This window comes from Juglans regia, chromosome 11 (assembly GCF_001411555.2).
Source record: "Juglans regia cultivar Chandler chromosome 11, Walnut 2.0, whole genome shotgun sequence".
NCBI classification, from domain to species: Eukaryota; Viridiplantae; Streptophyta; class Magnoliopsida; order Fagales; family Juglandaceae; genus Juglans; species Juglans regia.
Genome location: NC_049911.1, coordinates 3941968 through 3964802, shown reverse-complemented (window position 1 = coordinate 3964802; position 22835 = coordinate 3941968). Strand labels below are relative to the sequence as shown.

General features: G+C 33.7%; 1 protein-coding gene and 1 non-coding gene across 2 annotated transcripts; one reads left to right on the top strand and one right to left on the bottom strand.

Moving 5' to 3' along the window:
• Positions 1 to 110: 110 nt before the first annotated feature.
• LOC108987866 (squalene epoxidase 3-like) lies at positions 111 to 3826 on the bottom strand. The gene is made up of 8 exons (XM_018960901.2): positions 3374 to 3826; positions 2949 to 3060; positions 2672 to 2846; positions 2349 to 2517; positions 1851 to 2069; positions 1502 to 1777; positions 621 to 899; positions 111 to 454 (listed from the first exon to the last, which is right to left on the bottom strand). Exons 1-8 carry the CDS (start codon positions 3626 to 3628, stop codon positions 353 to 355), a joined length of 1587 nt encoding a protein of 528 aa, XP_018816446.1. The 5' UTR covers positions 3629 to 3826; the 3' UTR covers positions 111 to 352.
• Positions 3827 to 7873: 4047 nt separating this feature from the next.
• On the top strand, positions 7874 to 7966 carry TRNAY-GUA. Its single transcript has 2 exons — positions 7874 to 7910; positions 7931 to 7966. It is a non-coding gene; the product is annotated as a tRNA-Tyr (tRNA).
• Positions 7967 to 22835: the final 14869 nt, after the last annotated feature.

Genomic DNA, 22835 nt, shown 5'->3' with positions numbered 1-22835 from the left:
GGAGGTGTGTTGTGTAAGGCTTTCATTTAGAATTGCTCAAATTTCTAGCCGAAGTAATCAACCCTTGTTTGTTTGGACTTTGGAGGTTGTCCACTGTCCAGCCAAAGAAATTCAAAACAGTAATTACATAATTTCGAGTTTTTCTAATAGAACGATTGTTCATCCAGTTAAATACAGAGTACACTTTCTAGCAGTCTCAACAATATAATAATTTTACAATGTCCTCTGGGGGAAACCGCAAACATACAAACCTACCCACCCCATTTGCTTGCTTCGGATTAATCACCCCGTTTTGTTGACTACAAGAAAGCCAAAGCTACTTGATCTTTATCATACCCTTTTAGATATCTCACTAGACAGGAGGAGCTCTGTGATATGCCGGAATGGTTGCTGGGAAGAACATCTGCCTCACTCCCTCTGCCTTGATGATTGGGAATATTATACCAGATGCACTCTGGAAAAGAAAAAAGCTGTTCAATGGGCATTGGGATTTCAAAGGAATTTCATGCCTCAGAAACAAGGATAGAAATACAAACATACATATATGTATATATATATATATATATCAGCGTAGCTCAACATTCTACAAGAAACAAGGAAAAAGGATAGGGAATACACACCGAGATCAACCTAGCTCCAATCCACATGCGTTTAGGTGAAGGAAATGGAAGAAGCAGACGGCCAACGCCATATATTGCGACAGCAAAGAAATGGAGAACTAAACTCGTTGGACGTGGGTTTAGACCGGAGAGTAAAGCCACGGGTCCTGTGGAACACATTCCTCCGATGCTTAAATAGTCAAAACATGCTTGACGCATCTCCTTCCTTGCTTGATCTGGTGAAGCTAAAAGTACCTTATAGAGGGCACCAGCCAGAGTATTTATTGTAGATGCCACCGGCTACAACGACAACCACCATGTCACAGAATAAGTTATATAAGAAAAATGTTGTTCTTCATTTTAGATCTTATCATTCCTAATCACATTTGCTATGTGGTGCATCTTAACCAGTTTCCATTTAAGTGTTTGACACATAAAGTCACTTAAAATATACCAACAGGTATGATTAAGGATGACAAGATTTTAGATTAAGGGTAGGTTTGGGAGATGAGATGAGAATTTTGTGTTTTGTTTTGAAATTTAAAATATTAAATTTTAATATTATTATTATTTTGGGATTTGAAAAAAGTGTATTGGAATTTGAAAAAGTTGAATTGTTTATTATATTTTGTATGAGGATTTGAAAAAGGTGTAATGATGAGATGAGATGAGAATTTTGTGTTTTGTTTTAGCCCCCAAACCTGCCCTAAGAGTAGGGTTGCTTGTTATCCAATGTTGGGAATAACATCCCTTGAAAGGTGCATCGAATTCCTAAGTACTTAGATTCAAACAACAGAAATAATACTTTCTTCTAGTGATGATCGCTGCTACTTTTCTATCGAGTTCTATTTGCACAACATACATTCAGCATTGCATGTGGAAAAGGATTCAAGACAGCTTACCTTGCGCAAGGTGTAAAAGGATTCAAGATATTTGGACAATGAAGTTGCGTCATTCAGGTCATGCAGTGGCTTAAGAAGATCTCGTAGCACAACAATATCAGAAAGCGCCACAGTCATCCCGCCGCCGGTTAATGGATGGCGCATGTTGAAAGCATCACCCATTAAAAGGGCTCCAGGAGTCGGATGTGGATCCGCTGGCATGCTTCTATTTGGCATGGTTCTTATATTTCCTTTATCAATGGCAGATATGAAGGCATCATGAAGCTCAGGTGGAATCTGTAACAAAAGTTTTCTTCATTAATCCAAAGTGCAAGACACAATGTCAAAGCTAAACTAAAGAGTATAATACCTGTGGAGCCACCACTGTTTTCAAATAGTTGGACATTTCACCATTTGCAATGGAAGGTAATTTCTGACCAGGTACATCAACCAAACAGCGAACCTCAGTACTACTGATTGGATAAAACAAGATGGGTGAAGGGTCTGCTAAAACGACATGCCCATGATTTTCAAATGGAAGTTGACAGTTCTCCAACACTAAACCCACAAAACAAGAGGGCACATCTACCTGTTAAATAAAAAAAACCATCAATCATTTTCCAACTCAATTCCAACCACACCAAGCAAACTGTTAAGAGAACTGCTACAATCACAAAAAAATTTCATAAAAGTAATCTCACAAATTAATATGGTTTCATGTGATATGTTAGATTTCTTTACAATAAAATAATTTTACAATCTGACATCTGGCATACTACATCAAGCCACATCAGTTCGTGCATTTACTTTTGTAGAATTTCTTTGTGGCCAAAGCATTTCTCAATTGTTAATATTATTGTCGCTTCACCTTGGGGTTGCAAAGAGAGCGGCGCAAATTTGAGAAGCAACCATCACACACAATTGTTAGAGGAGCACAAGCTTTATGTTCTTGACCATCTTTTGTTTTGTACTGAACTCCTCTAATGGTCCCATTTTCTTCGAGCAGTGATGTTACTGTACCTTGCTCCAATTGCACACTGCACAGAAGATTGGACAAGAAAAAAGACATGGAAATAAATATGTGTTTAGCAAGTTACGAAACCTTGGAATGATTCAAGAAAAATGGAACTTCCACCAGGATAGCAACGAACTTTATGGTATTCAAAGTATGAAGGCAAGAAGAAATAGTACTTGGGAAGAGTAGCAGCTTTTTCTCTCATCCTTTGTATAAAACGCCCGTTGTGGAAGCTCCTTCCAGCCACATCCGATTGAAATTTTTCCAAAGGATAAGGTAGCCTGGTATTTTTCCCATCCATGAAGAGAGCATATCCGAGCACTCGTTGAGCGTCAATTTCCTCAACACAATCTTATATCAAATTCAGAGACAAAACCATGTTTTCAGCAATCACCCTTCACATTTTCATTGTAACTTGAAAAATACTGTAAAACTGTAATGTGTCGTGCACACCTTCAAGGCCCAGTTCGACTAGTTTCAGGTAACCCCCAGGCTGGAGAAGTTCCCCTACAATCCGGTCCGGCTCTGTCAAGTCTCTCTCAATCACACGAACCTGTCTTCCTTCCTGCAATCAGAATATACATCGAAAAAAGCTGATCATGATGCTGAATTGAAAAAGAATCCTACCGTGCCATGATGCTAAATTGACGAATCTGGTCTTTGCCGAATATATATAGCAGAATCCAAGAGGTATCAGTAAAACCAGAGAAGAAAATGGTTAGCAATCCATCGGGAAAAAAGTTTGTATCAAAATTATGCAAAATAGCCCAGCAGACCATCAGTATTCAGCACTCATTCCTTCACCAATTTTCATATTCAAGTTTGAAAAAGGCCAAATTTAACGTTTACTGCTCGGGAAAAAAAAGAAGGAAAAAGACCTTGCCGAGGGTGTAAGCGAGGGCAGCACCGGCGACACCGGCGCCGACAATGACGACGTCGGTGCGAGAGCCATCAACGAGGGGGCATTCTCTGTCGGCTAACCTCTGTTTCGCACAGTCTTCTGGGAAGTTTTTCTTTTTCAGCTTTATCTTATTGGCATTGCTACTATTACGGCGACGAAGAGTGTAGAGAAGAACAAAGCAGAACTGAGAGGCAAAGAAGGTCCAGAGCAAATGCTGGTCGACCACAATCATTATCTTCGGCGGAACGAAACACTGCGACCCAGAAGAAAAAGAAGAACAAAATGAATGGGATCTGGCTATGCAATGCAATGCTGGCTCTAGTTTTGGTTCCTCGTGCCGCTATAATGGAGGGTTGATGTTGAGGATGAACAATTACTGCTCAGCGCTGGTAGTTGGTACCCTCTGATTGACAGCTCTTTAATATACAACCGACATTGGCTATAAACGGACGGATCATGCTCGCTGGGGGCTGTAGCATAGTGTTTTTTTTTAAGTTGTTTTTTATATAATTTTTTTTAATATTTTTTAAAAAATAAAATAAATTTAGAACATCATTAAAAATACTTTCTTAATCAAGAAGTAAAAAAAAAATTATTAAAAAATAGAAAATGATTTATCTACAACACATTTTATAACACATTGTACAACAATGTGTTAAATGAGGGATATTATTATAAAATCATCTTATTTTTATAAAATAATTTTACAATAATATCCCTCATTTAACACATTGTTGTACAATATATTATAAAATGTGTTGACTACTCTATAGAAAATTTTCCATAAACGGACACATCATAATGAATGGAGTGCTCAGTGCAGAGATATATAGATTTGGGTGATTGGTGAACTGAAGCCCACGTCCTCAATTAGGTACAGTCATGTCAGGCAGTTATTGAGGGACCGAGTTCCTTCACTTGAGACGTCAACGACACTGGTTTGTCGGTTTGTCTGTCTTACACGCGTTCATGAAGGGTTAGGCGGTAGTATCGTTTAATATCTCTGCTGTTTTTTTCCTATGCTTGGAGATTACAGAGGAGATCATCCATCAACTTGGCTCGGGCATGTTCATGAGTAAAGAGTATCTCTCTCGTAGATTTGATTTTAGTTTATAAATTTTTTTAATTACTATCTCTTTTCCTCTCTCTCTTCTTTTTTTATTTTTATTTTGATATTATGAAAAAATTTATAAACTTAATTTATTTCATAAAATCGGTTCTATAAGATAAGATTATTTATTGATAATAAATATATTTAAGATCTTGTCTATAAATAATATGAAAATATTCTTTAATAATGATAATAAATATGACATATTTTATTGAATGAGATGATAATATGGTATATAAAATTTTCCTTTTAAAAATGTTCCAAACTTTTTTCCTTTTGTGGGTGTTTTGTGCCAAATAGAGACCTTTGTTGTCGGTTTTGGGTCTTGGCTCTTCCTCATTTTGTACATATCTATAACCTTGTTTGGCAAGGGAGAAAATATTGATTTGATTAGAAAGGTGATAAATAATATCTTGATAACCAGATGTATATTGTTTTTCTATGGTGTTAATAATTTTGAAACCACCCATGATTTTTTTCCTGAAGAGAATTTTCACAATGTATAAGGAGTGATTATAATCACTATAATTATAGAATAATTATAGTATAAAATTGATCTTCGTGGGTGATGAAATAAAACAATAGTGAAGAAAACTTACTTCTACCACACACACAACATATATCTTGAATTTATACTCCTAAACTACCATTATTTTCTCAATTGGCACCTCCAATAATCAAAATTGGTAATTTATACCATAAATTATCTAATTTTAACAATTTGCACTAGTAGTGAAAGATCCAATCAATTAAATTATTGCACATGTCTTATTCTCATTGATCCAATTGGTTAAATCTCTGTTTTTTTTAAAAAAAGAACTAGTTGAATGGTTAAATCTTAATTGGGCTACAAATGAATTATATTTGGTAGTTTAAGGTGTAAACATTGCAATTTGAAAAACATGATGATAAGTTTTTTTTTTTTTAAAAAAGAAAATTATTATCATTTATTTATTAAAGAAATTTACATTCATGACCGGATACATTTTGAGATATCCTCATATCAAATATGATGTCAGAAATCAAAATAATGCATTTGGAACTCCACCAGTACACTATTTCATTTTTGTGATTGGTCTGATCTTTACTATCACTGATACTCTCTAAATACAAATGTCCAAGAGACAAGACTCTCTATATAAATAGAGACTCAACATCACCCTTCATAAAAAGAGACGACTCATCCTTTACAAACAAACGTTCAAAAGACGATTTTTTTTTTAATTAACAATAAGGAAACTAAAAATAAAAGCAATAAGATAGATGTGAAAAATGACAAATTGCAATTTGGACCAACTCCGAAAAATTTTAGAATTTGTGACGGCCTGTGAAGGTAACACACTTGTTTCTTTTTAGCCACAGAGGTCAAATCTGAAATGTTTGGTGGTGACGAATCCGGTGATCTGGCACGTGTGTCAAGAAGAGCTGTTGGAAGGGGTGGCGCGTGAGAACCGAGCGCGACGTGTCGTGATTTTTGCAAAACCACCACTTTCTTCCGAACGATTTTCAACCTGTGAATCTATTTGTGCCGCACATATCTTTTGGGAGTTGCTGAAAAGCTGTAGATCTATCTTTTTCGATCTTGAAGAAAGCCAAATAAAACTAAAAAAAAATATTGATAGACAAGGTGAGTGAATGGAGGAAGGAGGGAAACTCCTCCCCCTTCGACGAAAATCAAATTTGGAGTCCTTGATTTTTTAAGAGAGAGAAAGAGGGGGAATGAGCAACATGATGATAATTTATTTATTTATTTTTTAACGTGGAACCTCTCCAAAGCAAGACTCTTCGAACTCATCCCTACAGAGTAAATCTCAGTCCTGTGCACTGCACCATCAGAAATTTCTCATACACAAAACTGGGTAAGTTATTGGCTTCGCCAAGGGGTGTGACCCCAAAGAATTATTTGTACTTGTGAAGTATCGAACCTAGGACCTTGAGGAGCTATCAATGTTTTGAATACCATACCGGATGCTGTACCGGTCAAGGCACTGGAACGAAATATTTCGATACCGGTACCGTTTCGGGATAGCATTTCGGGATAACATTTCAGAATGATCGATATATAAAAATTATATTTCAAAATAATAGTCTATATAAAAATAAATTATATATAAATACATATATATATATAAATTATAAATAGTTTAGTCTGAATTGAGGGTTAAAAAATAAACTTATAGTTTGAAAAAATGAAAAAAAAAAAAAAAACACTGGTCGAAATTTAGGCCGGTACGAAATGTATATAGTCCCTGTACCGACCGGACGGCCGATAAGAAAAATTTCGACCGTACCGACCGGTACGAAACGAAATTCAAAACCTTGGGAGCTATACCACAAGATCAAGACTTCAACCACTAAGGCCAACCCTTGGGGTTGCAACATGATGATAAGTTAAAAGTGTACAATATATTTTTATCTTTTTCTTTATCTTTATCTTTTTTTTTTTTTTTAAAAAAGAAGAAAATATTGAAGTGCTATATACTTATTTTTGCATAAAGCTACATATCAATATTTTGAATACCATATCGGTATGAGCCGTATATGCCGATATGTACCGTACCAGACAATAATCGATATGGGTGAGATAGGGGTTTCGTACCGGGTCAAATAGCGGCCGTACTGGTGCGTTTCGGTTAATACTGGCTGGTTTTCTGTGTACTGGCTGAAATTATTTATTTATTTTTGTAATTAATGTAAAAATTTTTATTCTTTTCATAATTTTCACTCTAATTCTTATATTTGAAAACTATTTTCTTAATTTTTTTTAATCTCATTTTCTTGAAGATTGAAAATTAAATCCTTACTCTCATTTTCATGATGAAGATGAGTAATTATTTTTTAAAATAGTTGGATTGAGAACTTAGAAGTATTATTGAATTTTATAAATATGTGTTTTAACTTTTTAAGATTTACATTGATGTTATTTTAAAATATAATTTATACATATATAATTATTTTATTATATATACACTATCCTAAAATGGTACTCGAAATAGTAACGATATCGAAATATTTCATTTTAGTGCCTTAATTGAAATGGCCACCGAAACGATATTCAAAACATTACTATATATTCTCTGACTTCAATATTACGTAATTAATACATTTACAAAATAAAAAATAGGGTATTATTTGCAAAGTTCAAGCAATTCAAGTTTTCCGAGCTTGATTTGAAAATTTCAAAACTCAACTGGACTCGATTTTCAGAAAATCCAGTTGAGCTCTCTATATAAGCAATGAACCTTTAACTAGTATTTTGCATTTCTTCTTTGAAAGAAAACGGAAGTAGGAAAATGTGTACTAGAGATGCATCTCTTAGACATATTGATCTATTCTTAATTATAATTTGGATTAGGATTTCCGTAACCGACCTTAGCTCAGTTGGTAGAGCGGAGGACTGTAGTGGGTATTTCCTGTCAGATAATCCTTAGGTCGCTGGTTCGAATCCGGCAGGTCGGATCTCTCTTCGATCTTCACTTTTGTTTGGGCTTGCAAAATCTTGTTTTGTAAAAAAGCCCATGTATTTATTTGTGGGCTCCAACAAAACAACTTTACTTCAGTTTTGGGCCTTTGGCATGGCCTGGTTAATCTAATCAAATTAGTAAACAATACACTCAATACCTTGTAATTATCTGTATATATAGTGTAGAATACAAAACCTTTTACACAACCCAAAATTCATAACAATTATTACTTCACATCATTTTGGCTCACAAAAATAGTTTGCGAACCTGAAGAATACATTATACCGTAATATTAGATATAGTTATTTATTTTTTTTTTTTAAAAAGAGGACGGTATCTTAATTTTTCCTCATTTATAGCGGACGAAAACTATAGTTACAACTAAAAACACGAGGGTTTATGGATATTCAAAAAAGACCAAAACTCAGGCCTAAAAATCATAGACATGAAACCACGTTAGATATAGTTAAAACTGTATAAATCACTTTCCTTATATTATATAGATATATACGTAAGAACAAATAAACTTAGAGCTGATTTGATAATTGATGATATCTCAAGCATTCACTTTTTTTGTCTTTTTAAAAAGAATGGGAAGGGGCGGACAACGTAGCTTAGCCTTCTGAACGTGACCATAAGGATCTCCATTCATTGCAGCCAGGCCTTCACTTTGTAGCGGGATAAAGTCAGACATGAGTTTGGCTTTCTTCCATGGTTTGGGATTTGGATGCCGTGATAAGGCTATCACGAACTCGTTCGATGAATTTTTTAGCTTGAATGTCAACTTCGGGGTCTGCAACCATGCCATGTTTCATGTCAGAATCGCGGTGATATACCCTGCTTGGTGCATTAATCCCTGCTCGATCATTCTCATAATTATAGCTTGGAAATACGTCCTTCGGTGCAGTACTCCCGGTTTCGTCCACCATTGAATCCTCCCCTCCCCGAGCCCTCCTAGTTTTGAAGACGCTGAGAATTAGAGAGCAAAAACATGGAGATTTTTTCTGCTTGTAGTTGCTCATTTGAGTACTGTTTGAATGCCAATGCAGCTTTCAAGTTAAATGTTTTTTACTTGGGTTTTCCGGCGGAAGCAGCTTCTCAATTTATAGTCAGTCAATCGTCCAGGATTGGAAAATCTGCAGTCTCCAATATGTATGGCCGAGACCAAATGAATGTTACTGTTTCGACTTTCGACTTTCGAGGTACATCCAAAGCATTCATAACTATTAGAAAAAAGTAAAAAAAAAAAAAATTGGAGGAGAGGTCGAATCTAAAAATAATTAGAGGAGATGTTTTTAGATTAAATAGTACGGAATTGTTGGACCAGAGGCAAGCAATCGGAAGGGTGGAAATTTAACAGATCATAAATGCGGTTTAAATATAGAAATGATTTTATTTTATCTTATTATTATAATTTTTAAAAATTTTAAATAAAATAAAATAAAAAATTTAATTTTTTTAAATTTTAAAATAATAATAATATTAAAAAAAAATTTATTTTATTTTTAAATTTTATTTAAAATTATCTCATCTCTTTCCGCCGAACTTATTATCAAAATATAGTTGTATTATTTTTCAATATGGAAATGATGCAATATTACTCTCTTAAAATAAAAAAATGATGCAATATTACTTTTTGATTGACTTAAGAACTGGTCCCAAATTTGAAATCTAAAGAATCTCCTGAATAGTATAATTTTTTTTTTATGTTTTTTTTAATCATTATAAATATTTAAAAAAAAATAAAAAATTCATAACATTATTAAAAAATAATTTTTTAATTATTGGATAAAAAAAAAATACCATTTAAGATATTTTTTGAGTACTAAATTCGACAAAGGTTTTCTCTTTACTTAAATGGTACGCACTATCAATCCGTACGTTGTGTATGTAGAGGTGTCAAATAAAGGACGGAAATATTTAGGTTGTGTTTGGGTGACTAAGTATCCTCAACACTTTTCAAGTATTCTCGTACTTTTGAAAATACTTCACATACCAAACAACTTAAAATAATCTCAAAAGGACCCACAAACTAACTTCAATCTCTACTCATAACTATTCACAAACATTCTATAATACTTATCACTATTATATATAAATAAAAAATAAAATCACTATAATATTTATCACTATTAAATATAAAAAAAATTGTTATAATATATAAATAAAAAAAATCACTATAATATATAAATAAAAAATAAAATCACTATAATATATAAATAAAAAATATTTATCACTATTATATATAAATAAAAAATAAAATCACTATAATATATAAATAAAAAATAAAATCACTATAATATTCACTATTAAATATAAATAATAAATCATTATAATATATAAATAATAAAAAATCACTATAATATATAAATAAAAAATAAAATCACTATAATATATAAATAAAAATATTTATCACTATTATATATAAACAAAAAATAAAATCACTATAATATTTATCACTATTAAATATAAATAATAAAATCATTATAATATATAAATAATAAAAAATCACTATAATATATAAATAAAAAATATTTATCACTATTTTATATAAATAAAAAATAAAATCGCTATAATATATAAATTAAAAATAAAATCACTATAATATTTATCACTATTAAATATAAAAAAAAATCATTATAATATATAAATAATAAAAAATCACTATAATATATAAATAAAAAATATTTATCACTATTATATATAAATAAAAAATAAAATCGCTATAATATATAAATAAAAAATAAAATCACTATAATATATAAATAAAAAATAAAATCACTATAATATATAAAGTAAAAATAAAATCTCTATAATATATAAATAAAAAATAAAATCACTATAATATTTATCACTATTAAATATAAATAAAAAATCAAATCATTATAATATATAAATAAAAAATAAAATCACTATAATATATAAATAAAAAATAACATTACTATAATATTTATAACTATTATATATATAAATAATATCATTATAATATTTATCACAATTATATATAAATTAAAAATAAAATCGTTATTATATATAAAAGTAAAATAAAATCACTACAATATTTATTAATATTAAAAAATCACTATAATAAAATCATTATAATATTTATTACTAAAAATAAAATCACTATAATATTTATGGGACCCACATATTTTTCAACTACCTACTCAAAAGTCAACAACTCAACATACTTCACACATACTTCAAAATACTCTCAATGGGACCTACAAACTCACTTCAATCTCTACTCATAACTATTCACAAACATTCTCAACACTTCTCAACACTTTTCAACACCCAAACGTACTCGTGACTTCCACACCTTGAGATATGGAAATGCTGTTGGAAAAATTCCCTGGTGATTTATCTTTGACAAGACTTAGCAATCAATCATGGTAAGGCATATGTACTCATGTAGACACAGAATATTACCAATTCAAACTTCAAAGCTACCTGGAGAACAGTCTAAGAGTCGTACGGTTTAGGATTGATACTGGTCTGGGGAAGGATCTTTGAACCCTTTTGATCTTTTTATTTTCTTATTTTTTTTTTGGAATTTTGGGATTCTCCTTTTGGTGGCTTGAATTCAAAGGAAGAACTCTACGCTCAAACACTGCATTGTTGATTGTCCAACTCATTTTTATATTTTAAAGTAATAAAAAGTAGCAAATTGCAGTTTAGCATGACTTGCTTGAAGTTACTTCCCAAGTTCCCATCCAGTGGCCGTGGGATGTTTACTAGAAGCTTTGAATCTTATGGACAGAATAATTTGCAAATTTTCAAAGCAATACCAAAATGACTGCCCGTAGTTTAAAGTTTATCTGTGAATGGAGGAGGTTCATCCAACATTATCTGTAAGAAGGAATCATAGACTCCTAAAAGAAATGAGAAAGGGTTGCTGGAAATCAATGCCCAGAAGTGAAAGATGGAGAACAAAAACATATACAGTAATTGTGCAGAAGAAACCTAGACCTTTCTTAATGGGGTTGTGCAAGATTCTAAGTTCTATGTGTTCGGCTCCTAACTAGTAATCACCGTGGTGTGTGGTATGTGGGATGATGGGTATTAATTTAACATTCCTCAAGTAATCGTTGAGGAGTAGATCCATGGTTGTTTTAGATTTTTCTATAAACTTTAGCTAGCAAAGCTTTAATTCCTTAGTTCTTATAACAATATACTTGATGGGAAAAATGATCTAGGGCCCTAGGCCATGGTAATTTATATCCCAAGGTTGCTGATGGGGATCCTGTTTTCCAGGGAAACAAACACCATAAGACAGTACTCAATACTCTCTACATATAGTGGAAAATACTGATCAGTGATCGATCACTCCAAGCGCTTTCTCCAGGTGTGGCTAAGGCAATATTGTCTGTGCCATATCACAAATGCAGTTTTAAAGCCATTGTCGCTCGTATTGAAGATAGAATCTCTTGACAACTGTTTGTGCTTCCTCAGCTCTCTTGTTGCTGCAGTGCATGCAGTGACAAGGAATTAAACAGCATGATTTGAGTAAAACGTATTTATTCGTTTTGACCGTATTTCTGGGACAGATTTTATGCCTTTCCCATCTATTAGAAACAGAAAAAGAAAAAAAAAAAAAAAGAATGAAATAATGGAGAGGTTGAATCAAATATATATGCTTGAGTTTTTAGAAGACATTATATCGAAATTCTAGTAGGAAACTTCGATCCTAGTGATTTATCTTCTTGAAAATTTTAATTCATCTCATCTAATTATTATAAATTTTTTAAATTTTCATACAAAATAAAATAAATAATTTAACTTTTTTGAAATCTCAAATAAAAATAATATTAAAAAATATATTTTAATAATATTTTATTATACTTTTAATTTTAATTTCAATTCATTTCATTTCATTGCGAAAACAAAATCAATTCTGCCTATACCAATTTAAAGATGCAGAGCAGCAATACATTCAAAGATGCAGAAGAATAGACCATTAGGGGAAGGATCTTTGACCCCTTTTTTTTTGGAAGTCTGTCTCCTTTTGGTGGTCTGAACTCAAATGATGAATTTAAAATTCAAAACAGTGCATTCAACACGATTCTCATTCTTATATTTTGAAAATAATGAAAAGTAAGGAATAAAACTTTATTACTTGGAGTTGCGGCTTCCTAGTGGCTAGCTAGCTGCTATGATCGAGATATTTACCTAAAGCTTTGAATCTTATAGACAGAATACCTTTCTTGGAGTTGAAGTAGAAAGATTTCATTCCACTGGCCAGAGCATGCAAAGCTCTCTCATTCCTGATTCCAAACCAATACTATAATATTGACTGTTCGTAGTTTGAAGTTTATCTCAGGGTGGAGGAGGAGGATAGTCTAAAAGATCGTATTTGTTTTTGGAAGCTCCATGCAGAGTGCTATGCAGTTTCCAATATTTTCTGCAGTTCTTTCTCAAATTGTCTTTTGCATCAGGAATATTGACATTCACACCTATGCAATGACATGTTTAATATAAGTACTATGAACATATTTCTAATTTTATTCAAGAGACCAGGGAAGAAGTATATAGGGATTGTCGATTAAACTACAGAGCTAGGCACCCTTTACAAAAGGCATCACAAAGTCATGTAATCTTTCTTTTAATCAAGGACCATTAATTCATGTGGTGGTTCATGTATTTAACCTAAACAACTTGCTTAATAGCTGGATAATTAAAACTGGGTTTTCCCATTTTAAATTATGTTTATAAATAATGAAAAAAAAAAACAAAGTAAACAAATATTCTTAATCTTTCAAAAAAATCTCTTACAGATTTAGGCTGCGTTTGAATGTTGAGTTGAGTTGAACAGTTCTTTATGAATAGTAATGAGTTGAGTAGGTAGAGTGAATTATGTGGGGCCCTTCTAAAATGAGTTTAGATATGTTTGGATGTTAAGATGAGTTTAGTACTATTTATGAAAAATTGAAAAAGGTTGTGGGTCTCACGTATAAATATGTATTGAGTTGAAAAAAATTGTGGGTCCCACGTATAAGGAGGTTTTGAGTTGAGATGAATTTAGTAATTTAAAAGTTGGGTGTTTGGATGTTAGACTCGACTTAAAATTAGACTAAACTGAATTGATTTCAACTGAGTATTGCAACCAAACGGGACTTAGTTTAATCAGTAACATCATGGCAAAGACACATGATGGGATTCCTTTGTCATTATTGATGAAAAAGCTAAGAGAACAATTAGATATTTATTAGTGGAGTACAAAAGCATGCAAAAGAACGGATTTGGAGGGTTTAAAACTATCAGTACTTGTTCGAGGCAGCATATGTCATATACATACAAGAAAACCAGAAAAAAGAAGTGACAGGGGATCCTAGGAAAAGTTGGTTTTTTTGCTAATTTAGATGGTTGCCATTGCATCCACCTAGACAAGTACAACAAAAGTGCATGCAATACTAAGTATGGCATCCCTCGTGATTTGTTTCACTTTGTCATGTAAAAAGAGATGCAAACCATGTTTTTATGTTGCTGAAGGAACCGTTCAAAGTGGAAGGAGATCATGAAAGACAAAATACCCACTTTAGTCTGTACCAGTACTTTTAAGTCTGGCGCCATCCCTCGTGCCTGGTTTCACTCTGTGATCATGTAAAAAGAGATGCAACCATGTTTCCATGTCGTTGGAGGAACCGTCCAAAGTGGAAGGAGATGAAAAGACAAAAGGAATAAATTATAATTCCCCAAATGTTGCTGAAATTCGGATATATATGGAGGTTTTCACTATATATATTTGTTTACTGAGGCAACTATATTTTATTTGCATTCATTCGAGTCGAGTTTTAAACTGTCCCGTTTGGTTACACAAATCATCTCATCTCATCTCATCTTATTCTATTTAATCATTACAATTTTTTCGAAATCTCACACAAAATATAATAAATAATTTAATTTTTCTTTAAATCTTAAAATAAAAATAATATTAAAAAAATATATTATAGTAATATTTTATTGAACTGTCAACTTTCATCTGGACAGAAGCTGGAGCTAGCAATATCCCAAATTTCATACGATCGAGTCTTAATCCAAAGAATTCATTCAACAGACTCAAATAGTTCAGGAAGTGCTAGCGTAGGCCAATTGAATGAGGCTCAAGTAAAGCATTTTGTATTTTCATTAATTAGAAATTAGACATTAATAAATATTCAGCTTTTCAAAATTTCAAATAATAATGACAGAACATACCATGATTCGTTGAGTACTTTCAAAGAAAATGTCGAAAAAAAAAGTAGAATAATCACAAATATAGAATGATATATATATATATCGATTATTTTAATTAAAGGGTTGCATGGAAAGTTCTTAAAAATCATTTCAAAAAATAGCTATAGCTAGGATATGTGCATGCCAACTGCGCATGCATATTCTCTTGCATGATTTTTACTCGAGAATTCGATTCAGGAGATTTCAAAACAACCCGCGCCAATCGTTTTTTTTTTTTTTTTTGTGGGTTGGCCACCAATGGTTTCGATATGACATGAACAGCTAGCTTTCTCGTTTTGATCCGGCTGATATTAAGTCGATTTTAATTAGTACTCACTCGGGAATTAAGTCATTGAATTATGGTTCTCAACCTTTATTCTCTTTTGTTTCAGAAACGAATCATTGATCAGCTAGAAGCCACCACTACTCCATGCGTGTGCATTAAACAGTACGGAATACTGCGACTATAATTGTCAAGGGGAGAGAGAGAGAGAGAGAGAGAGAGAGAGAGAGAGAAATGCAAAGGAATAGACTCCAAAACGACAGGAGAAAGGATTTCAGGAAGTCAAGGTCCAAAAGTGAAAGGAGGATAGAACAAAAACATGTATTATGTACAATGATTATGCGGAAGAAACCTAGACCCCTCTTAATGGGGTTGTTAAAGATCCTAAGTGTTATGTACTCGGCTCCTAACTGGTGTCTTTCTGTACCAGAAAAGCTGCTGCACCATAAGTTCATTCAAATCAGCAGTTAACTCAGGTAGCTCAAATGATCTATCATAGATCTTAGCCAAGACAAACCAAAGTCAGAGAATGTAATTTAGATGATTAATCCTTTTCGGAGAACTCTAATACGAGGCTTTGGATGCTATTTGACCCCCATGCCAACGATGAATTTATCATCTCCTAAGAGTTTAAATTTTTTAGATAAGTATGATATTTTAACTCAAAGAATGAAATCTCATTAGATTTTTCGGAATTAATTCCAAATCATGCTCTCTACCGGGTTTTCCCCTTTGAAGTGATCCTTAAGCCAGTGCATTGCGTTCGTGCTTGCTCTCATTTATTTTCTAGCCGATCCGCACTGGTTATCTTAAATGTTTCATATGATGCCATTTGTACCAACTGTAGATAGCAAAGCTCCGATCCTCTGTTTTTATAACAATATACTTAATGAAAAGAATGATCTAGGTCATGATAGTTTATATATATCTCAAGGTTGCTGATGGAAATAGTGTTTTCCAGGCAAACAAACACCATCAATATATAGCACCCACCAAGAATGAAGATCACAGCTTGGAGAGACTACAAGTCAGTCAATTCTCTGTATACATAGTGGAAAATACAAAAGCTTGTACACAAACAAATTAAATTTATTACTTCACGCTATTTTATTTCACAAACCAGAAGCAAGGCAACACTGAACAACATATTACACTTTATATAAAAACAAAAAAATGTAGACCTGATATGGTAATTGATGATATCTCACACCTAATTAGTTTTTAGCGGGATAAACTGTGACAGTTTGGAGTTCATGCATGGTTTGGGATCATTCAGATGCCGTGATATGGTTATTACGGACTCTTTTGATGAAATCTTCAGCTCTAATGTCAATTTTGTGGTCTCCCACCATGCCGTGTCTCTCGTCATAATCGCTGGGATATACCTTAGCTTCATCCTCATAATTGCTTGGATAAACCCTTCTCGATCGTGCAGTATTCCTTGGTTCTTCCACCACCGAATCGTCCCCTCCCCGAGACCTCCTAGGTTTGAAGGTGCTGTTTCCCATTTGAGTACTAATGAATACAAACGCAGCTTTGTTTGGTGAGAAGAAACTTTGAATGTGTTCTCTTGGGTTTTCCGAGAAGGGAAGCTTCTGGTATTTATATCGATCCAGTGGTGGAGAATCTGCAGTTTCGAAGTAATAGTGCCAGACCAATATGGATGGTTGGGATCAAATGGCCAAGTTATTGTTAATTTGGTCGTAGAAGTTGGGAAAAGCATATCTCGCGGGGTCCGTTGCTTTCACGATTTTGAATGAACAGTGGGGGAAGTTCAATTTGCCACTGTTTTGGCCGGATCTTTCCAAGCACTTGCATACTTTCTTCTGCTTTGACTGGATTGATCTCTTGCATGATTTTTACTCGAGAATTCTATTCAGGAGATTTCAAAACAACCTACGCCAATCTTTATTGAAAAATCATAAACACGCAAATCCTTTTTGAGACTTCTTTTACATTCTCTTTCACAATTATGTTTCAAATAAAGGTAAAAGAATTTATAAAGTGATGATAAACGCATCATCATTTTGTAAAAATAACTTTATTACTATTCACTAGTTATTTTGTTATTATTTATAGATATTCTAATATATTTAAGTGTCGAAACTGTTAGAATGGTGGCTTGATTTCCTTTTGAAAATGCCATTCTAGAGACTTGGCTTGACTGTGGCTAGAACCTAGCTTGAGCGAATTTCAGACAGATTGTTCGCTCGACATCCGCTCGATAGTTTGCTCGATCGAATCCTAGATAACTTGTTCGCTTGACACTCGCTCGAGCGAATGTTCTTCAATTAGGGTTCTTGTGCGATTAAGTATAAATACATGCATTTTTCACAATATTACACAGTGTTGCAGCCAGAACAAAGAGAAAAGAGAGTGAACTCCTTTTGTGAGATTTTGAGAGTGATTTGGGCATATTGGGGCTTTTGAGATTGATGAGTGATCTGTGATTTCTCTCTTGTACTCTATTTTATGTGTCAATGAATTCCTTGAGACCGACTCCGCCAGTGGACTTAGGCTTCTTCAAGTCGAATAGCGTAAATCTTGATTTTTTGTATGATTGTCGATTTTTTTTTTTTTGTTTATTTCCGCTATTATACTTCAAATTAGTTGTTGATAACCAGTTAATCTCAACAAACTGGTATTAGAGCGTCAGACTTTGTAGAAGATTTTGAGGAATGGCTATGGCAAAGTTTGAAGTAGAGAAGTTCGATAGTCAAAATAGTTTCAAGTAGAGATTGCCGATGGTCTTTGAGAGTCTTTACATGAAGAAGTCGCTCACCAACTATTTGTATTTGAAGCAATGATTATACACTCTCAAGAATGAGGGAAGGTATTTCTATTTTCAATCATCTAGATGAGTTTAATAAAACTATTATGGATATGATGATATTAAGCTTGATGATGAAGATCAAGCCTTAATTGTGTTGTGTTCATTGTTAGTTTCAATTGATAATTTAATGAACTCGATGTTATATGGTAGAGATACTATCTCTTTAGCAGATGTAAATTCTTTTTTGAATTCTAAGGAATTGAGAACAAAATTGGGTGTACAAGGCATGGATAATCAAGCTAATGACTTGTTTGTGAAATATTCTTCTAGTGGTAGATTCAGAGAAAGAAGTTTGGAAAAGAGTAGGGGTAATTCCAGTGGCAGTTCAAAATTTAACAAGAAAAATGTTAAATGTCACTACTGTCATATGTTTAGTCATTACAAGAATGAGTTTCCCAGATTGAAGAACAAGGAGAAAGGTAAACATTCCTCCAATGTAGTTAGCATTGAAGAGTAGTATAACAGCTCTGATATTGCTTAGCAGTCAGCAGCTCTAGCGACCGTTTTGGAAACAAGTGGGTCATGGATTCTGCTTGTACGTTCCATATGTGTCACAGGAGAGATTGGTTCACTGCCTATAAATTAGTCAACAGTGATTCCCTTTTGGCTGGAAATGATATGACTTGTGATATTGTTGAGATCAGTTCAGTCAAGATTAAGATGTATGATGGAATTGTTAGAACTTTCCTGATGTTAGGCATATTCCATTTCCATCTTTAAAGAAAAATCTTATATCTATGAGCACTCTTGACTTATTTGGTTATTAGTACTCAGTTGAAGGTGGAGTCATTCGAGTCTATAAGGGCTTTTCGGTGGTAATGACAGGGAAGAAGACAGATGGTCTGTATTTTCTTCAGGACAGTACGATGATTGTACAACTGTAGAATCAACTATAGACGATCCAGATTCTAACATCACTCGAATGTGAGTGAAAAGGGTATGGTTATCTTGAGTAAGCGGGTTGACTGAAATGGGATCCATCTTGTTCTTATCCATCCAAAGGTGTCGTTCAGTATTTACTCATGTCTGTTGGATGACCATTTGAGAAAAAGTTTGGGTTTTCTTACTTTTAATTTTTGTTTTGTGATGTGTTTGATAATCTTTAAACATTGGAAGGTTTTGATCGAGAATCTGACAGACAATAAGGTAAAGCTACTTTGTATTGACATTTGGGATGGAATTTTGATATTGTCAAGTGTCGTACAGTTGCGTCCACTTCACAGAAATGGGGTAGCTAAACGGAACGAAATCGGACTCCTGTGTGAGAGCCAATAGTATACTTTTGGTATGCCAGGCTTGTCTACAAATTTGGGTGAAGCAGTCAACATAGCTTGCTATTGGATGAACCATTCTTCTTTCACAGCATTTGTTGTCTTTCACAGTGAATGAGAGCAGGGTTATAGCAAGAAGGTGGAGTTGCTAGGAAAGCTTCAAAATAGAGTGTAGGTGGTACTCTAGATCATGCTATTGGAAATGACCATGATTCTGATATTTGCATTGGTGCATAATGAGAGCAAGTCTACAGTTTCGTCTAGTAGATAGAGGAAGCAGTTTGGCCACCTTCAGGATATGATCATGCAAAATTTGTGTTGTACTTACTTTGGCAGAGAATATTGGCTATTAGCCTTCCGCGTGTATTTATTCAGAAGCCGTTGTTCAAGTAAGCAGTCTGTATAGTGGTGCGTTGCTTTTGTGTGAAGAGGTTGAATCTCTTCTGTTAATGTAAAAATGAGTGTGTTGGAATATTCTTTTGAAAACCTTTGTTAAATTGTGTTGCAACAAGTGTTGAAGTGTGTTAAAGTGAAAAGGGGTCAAGTGAACTCAACATAGCTCGAGCAGAACTCATACAAAGAGTTCACTCGACATGCACTCGACATAGCGCTCGACCGAAACTCATACAGAGAATTCGCTCGATAGGTGTTTGATATGGAGCTCAAGTAGAACTCATACAGAGAGTTTGCTCAACAGGCGCTTGATGATAGTGCTCGAGCGGAACTCATATAGAGAGTTCGCTCGATAAGCGCTCGACGTGGAGCTCGAGCGGTAACCCATCCAAAGAGTTCGCTCAAAACTCGCTCAACTTGGAGCTCGAGCTGTAACCCATCCAGAGAGTTCGCTCTACACTCGCTCGAGCAGTAACCCAAACAGAGAATTCACTTAATCCTCGTTCGAACGACTTGTGAAGTAAATCTTGTATTCGACACACGCTCGACATGTAGCTCGAATGAAGGTTCATAATTGTCACTTAAACTAGGGTTTGAGAGCTGTATTCTTTTCTAAGTATAAAAGAAAACTTTTTTTTTTGTCCTAATGTGCCGAGAAACTGAGCTAAAACAGAACCTCTTGCAAGAGCACTTGAGAGATACTCCCTTCTACATTCAAAGTCGAATCTTTCTTGAAAAATACATCTTCATCATATCACACTCAAGATTAAACACAGAAGTCCACTGGTGTGGACGTGTTCATTGGCCAAAAGGTTTCCGGAGCTATTGTTGATGTAGAAATCAAGAGGTTCTCATGGGAAGCTATAGAAAGGTCGGAGTTATGGCACTGCATGTGTGTAGAGATTGAGTGGGTCAATTGTGGTGTTGTAAGCCAAGTTTAGCTACTACAAAGATTTTGTGAATGTTTCTAAATTGGTTGTAATAAACTAAAGTTTTTTTAATGGATTTGAGGTGGTGACTTACACCTTGAGTGATTTTAGATTTTGAAGACATTCTTTAAATGAGTTTCCACTTCGTGACCAAATTATTGTGTTGATTATTTGTGTGATTTGTTTCATTGATTAATTTTTTGTTTAACAATATTTTTTAATAGACCATCAAAATTGATTTACACCTATGCACCCCCCTCTAGGTGTTGTGTAGGGGTAGAATCACTACTTTTTTTTATCTTTGTTAGAGCCAAACTTGTGATTTGGCCAAGTTGTCTATGGAGATGAAGACTTTTGGGTGGAAATGGGTTTTCAAGAGATAGGGGTTGTGTGTCCCGTTTGGGAGTTGTGAAGGAGTTTTGTTTTTTGATCTTTGGTGGACATCTTTGATGTCTTTGTTATCGAATGGTGAAGTTCAATTTGGTGAAGTTTATTTTTGTTCAAGCTTGACGAAATTTAAGCCAATGTGGAGATTTGTTAGAATGGTGAATTGATTTCCTGTTGAAAATATCATTCTAGAGACTTGGCTTGACTATGACTCGACCCTGGCTCGACCTTGGCTCAAGTGAACTTTAGACAGACTTTTCGCTCGATATTCACTCGACAATTCGCTTGAGCGAACTCAAAACAGATTGTTCACTTGACATCTACTCGAGCAAACACCAGGCATATTGCTCGCTCGACACCTCACTCGAGTGAATGTTCATAAATTAGGATTCTTGCACCGTTAAGTATAAATTCATGCATTTTTGTACAGTATTGCATAGTGTTGCAGCCTGAATAGAAAGAAGAGAGAGAACTCCTTTTATGAGATTTTGAAAGCTCATTGGGTGTATTGGGGCTTTTGGGATTGATAAGTGATTTGTGATTTCTCTCTTGTACTCTATTTTTTGTGATAGTGAATTCCTTGATTCCTACTCCACCAGTAAGCTTGTTCAAGCCGAACTACATAAATCTTGGTGTTCACTACAACAAAAAAGACTTTTTGAGACGATTTTGTTTTGGAACGAAAAGAAAATCTTCCCAAAAAGTGAGATTTAGGAATGAATTTCATATTTCATGCCAAAAACACGATGGAATTTTATATTTTGGCACGTTAAGTAAAATTATTATAGCGGGAAACAAGCAGACATGGAGATCACATCAAACAACATGAAGAACAACAAGAGGAGTTCAGAAGACAGATGCAACTCCAAATGTAGTAGCTTATGCAACAGTACAAGCCTCCACGTAACTGATGGTTTTTTACGTACAGATTTTGAGATTATCTATTTATGTACGAACAATGCCAGTCTCACAGTTATTTATTTAGTTCGCACTTATTATAAAACTTTTGTGAGTATTAAACATTTTCTAATGTATTTTTTCAAATATTATGAATGTCTATTTGGTTTTTTATTATTGAGTTTAAATAAAATAATTATCGTTCGAACGACCACATAACGATCGAACACAATTTATTAAATCGTTTTAATGATCACATAATGTTCGAACGCTATTTATTTTCGTAGCGTTTGAATATAATTTTTCCCGTTTGAACACTTATACCGTTCGATCTGTGTTCGAACGGAAAGCTAAATTTATATCATTCGAACGGGTGTATGATTTATTTTTGTTCAAATGTATTTTGCAATTGTTAAAACAAATTAATCCAGTTTGAACGTAAAATTGTAACCGTTCAAACGATATTCTGGGACGAATTTCAACTGTGACAAAAGAAATTTCCTGTTCGAACGGTTTCCTTCAAATTCGACCCAAAAGATATTTTTTTAAGACGAAATTGTGATTTTCGTCTCAAAATATCTTTTGACACAGTGTTGTTGGAACGAGATCGGGATGAATTTTTTTCATCCCAAATGATATTTTGGGACAAAATGGCT

Excerpts from the sequence above, each read along its gene's own strand:
- LOC108987866 (XM_018960901.2), bottom strand. The coding sequence starts at position 3,628 with ATGATTGTGGTCGACCAGCATTTGCTCTGGACCTTCTTTGCCTCTCAG. Across the intron at positions 3,061-3,373 it reads TCGCTTACACCCTCGGCAAG|GAAGGAAGACAGGTTCGTGT; the intron begins GTCTTTTTCCTT and ends TTCTGATTGCAG. Across the intron at positions 2,070-2,348 it reads GCTCTCTTTGCAACCCCAAG|GTAGATGTGCCCTCTTGTTT; the intron begins GTGAAGCGACAA and ends TTTATTTAACAG.